This window comes from Didymella exigua (genome assembly GCF_010094145.1).
Source record: "Didymella exigua CBS 183.55 unplaced genomic scaffold M421scaffold_50, whole genome shotgun sequence".
In the NCBI taxonomy this organism is placed as follows: domain Eukaryota; kingdom Fungi; phylum Ascomycota; class Dothideomycetes; order Pleosporales; family Didymellaceae; genus Didymella; species Didymella exigua.
The window spans coordinates 25,585-28,092 of NW_022984824.1; the positions used below are offsets into that span (position 1 = coordinate 25,585).

Here is a 2,508-nt window from a genome sequence, read left to right on the forward strand (position 1 = left end):
AACAACAACAACTTCAGAATACTACTAGAGAAGGCAGAGTTATCCTTGCTATCCAGGCCTTCTACGCTGGCCAATTTCGCAGTATCCGCAGCGCTGCTAGAGCGTTGAACATACCTTATCAGCGGGTCTCTGATTGCCTTCGCAATATCACGTTTTAACTAGACGTATGCGCTAATTGCCAGAAACTTACTATACTAGAGGAGCAGACAATTATCTAGTATATACTTAACCTTAATTCGCAAGGATTTGCGCCCTAGCTATGTAAGGTGGCAGATATGGCTGATAAGATACTTAGTGTGCGTGGTGAAGAGCCTGTTGGCAAACTATGGGCTAGCAGGCTTGTGACGCGTTCAGACAAGCTCAAAATGGCCTTCAATCGAGCCAAGGATAGACAGAGGATACTACAGGAAGATCCTAAGATAATCAGCACGTGGTTTAAGCTAGTAGAGGATACTCAAGTCAAGTATGGCGTTTGCAACAACGACGTGCACAACTTTGATGAAACTAGGTTCTAGATGGGCGTCGCTTTGTCTTCAAAGGTTGTAACAGGCTCAGAGAGACGTGCTCGGCCAGAGCTTGTTCAGCCAGGTGATCGCGAGTGGGTTACCGTTATCCAGAGCATCTGCGCCGCTGGGTATGCAACCCCGCCTTTCATCATCTACAAAGGACGCGTCCACATCTCTGCCTAGTATGAGGAGACAGATATACCCCACAATTAGAAGCTCTCAGTCTCTGAGAACAGTTGGACAAACAACGCGCTTAGCCTTGAGTGGTTGAAGCACTTTAACACGCATACAAAGACGCGTCAGGTGGGAGTGTACAGGCTGCTTATCTTGGACAGCTATGAGAGCCATCTCAACCAGGAGTTCAAGGACTATTGCCTAGAGAACTAAATCCTTACTCTCTGCATGCCACCTCACTTGTTGCACATCCTCTAGCTACTTGACGTGGTCTGTTTCTCACTGTTAAAGCGTAAGTACTCCTAACGCGTTTAAGACTTAGCACGCTGACACGTCTTCTACATTAATAAGGAAGGCTTCCTACTAGCCTTTAGGGACGCGTTCCTTAATGTGTTTACAAAGGTTAACTGCTAAAAGGCCTTTAAGGCATTAGGGCTTGTTCCTACTAACGCGCAGGTGGTGTTAGATCGCCTTGAAGTGCGGCTGCATACCCCACTAGCAGTACCTCTACCCGAAACGCTGTGGCAATCTAAGACGCCAAGCAATACACACGAGTTTGGGTCTCAATCTAAGCTTGTAAGCGACTCCTTCTGACGATCGCTAAGTGCAGCGCAAGAGGGGTTCTCAAAGCTTGTAAAAGGGGCTGAAGAGATGCTGCACGAAAACGTCCTTATCAAGGCCCGCGTGCGAGAGCTTGAAGAGCAATTAGCAGTAATGACTAAGAGAAAATCGCGTAAGAGAAAGCAGATTCAGCATGGTGGCACACTTGAGTATGGCCCAGCAGCATCGCGGGTAGCTGCTGAGGCGTGTGTAGCAGCTCAGCCATCTAAGAAGACTCGGGGTGGAGGTGGTCAACTAGGAGCTCAGTCAACTGTTTGGCGCTGTAGGAACTGCAGCAAAACTAGACACAACGCACGAACGTGCTAGGAGGGTGCAGAAACATCTTCTAAATCTGATGCAAGCACGCAGTATGCTGGGTCACTATTTAATAGCAAGTAGTTGTAGTTGCAGTAACTTGTGTTAGTTGTGCCAAGAGAAAATGGCCGGTTTGGTGATATGGCCGGCTCGGTGATAATCTACGTTATATCACTTTGAAGTTACAAAAGTTGGTGGGGTGACCAACTCGCTTGTCTGACCGACTCGCTTGCCAACCATGTTATAGGCTTTACCGTGCACGGACACCGGGTGGGCCGGGTCACCAGGTGGGCCACCCCACCAACTTTGTCACCACATTTGACCCCCCCTCCACAACGTCACCACGATGTTGTTGCAGGCTGCTCTTTTATACATAGACTCTTTGAAACTAGGAGAATCTTTTTTGTATAGATAGTTAGCTAAGAAATACTGTATTTCCTGCACTACTTTAACCAACCACCACTAATGTTAGAGAAGGACTAATAAAGATGCCCACAAAGATTAACGTCTCCTCCACCTACGCGATGAGGCTGAGCTTGTAAAATACATTAAAAGCTTCACAGAGACTCACTGCCCACCTACGCAGCAGATAATAATTAATTTCGCGACCCCCTTGTGCAGTTGGGAGCCCTTAGATTAGTGGGTTTCCAGGCTCATTCACTGTCACCCTAATAACCTCACTACTGCCTAGACCACCCCTATGGAAAGCACGCGTTATGCGGCTGATAACTGTGAAAGATATTATCTATACTTTAATCTTTTAACTAAAAAAGTTAAGGAATTTAACGTTCTCCCTAAGAACACCTACAATACAGACAAGAAGGGATTCATAATTAGGGTCATTAGAAAGACTAAAAGAGTCTTTGATAAGGCTCTCCACAAGGAGCGTCAATATAAGCAAGCATCTCACGAT

The 2,508-nt window shown here is 46.6% G+C and overlaps 3 protein-coding genes across 3 annotated transcripts; all 3 read left to right on the top strand.

The window, feature by feature from the left end:
- Window positions 1-515: 515 nt before the first annotated feature.
- Window positions 516-893, top strand: M421DRAFT_9652 (uncharacterized protein; the record flags this gene model as incomplete). The annotated part of the gene is made up of 2 exons (XM_033598397.1): window positions 516-634; window positions 842-893. 2 exons carry the CDS (start codon window positions 516-518, stop codon window positions 891-893), a joined length of 171 nt encoding a protein of 56 aa, XP_033443665.1.
- A 501-nt stretch (window positions 894-1,394) lies between these two features.
- M421DRAFT_75366 (uncharacterized protein) lies at window positions 1,395-1,704 on the top strand (the record flags this gene model as incomplete). The annotated part of the gene is made up of 2 exons (XM_033597120.1): window positions 1,395-1,472; window positions 1,540-1,704. The coding sequence occupies 2 exons, from the start codon at window positions 1,395-1,397 to the stop codon at window positions 1,702-1,704; spliced, it is 243 nt and encodes an 80-aa protein (XP_033443666.1).
- Window positions 1,705-2,295: 591 nt separating this feature from the next.
- Window positions 2,296-2,466, top strand: M421DRAFT_75462 (uncharacterized protein; the record flags this gene model as incomplete). Its single annotated transcript, XM_033597131.1, has 1 exon — window positions 2,296-2,466. A coding segment is annotated over one exon (171 nt), but the record flags the coding sequence as incomplete, so codon positions are not given.
- Between the last annotated feature and the right edge of the window lie 42 nt (window positions 2,467-2,508).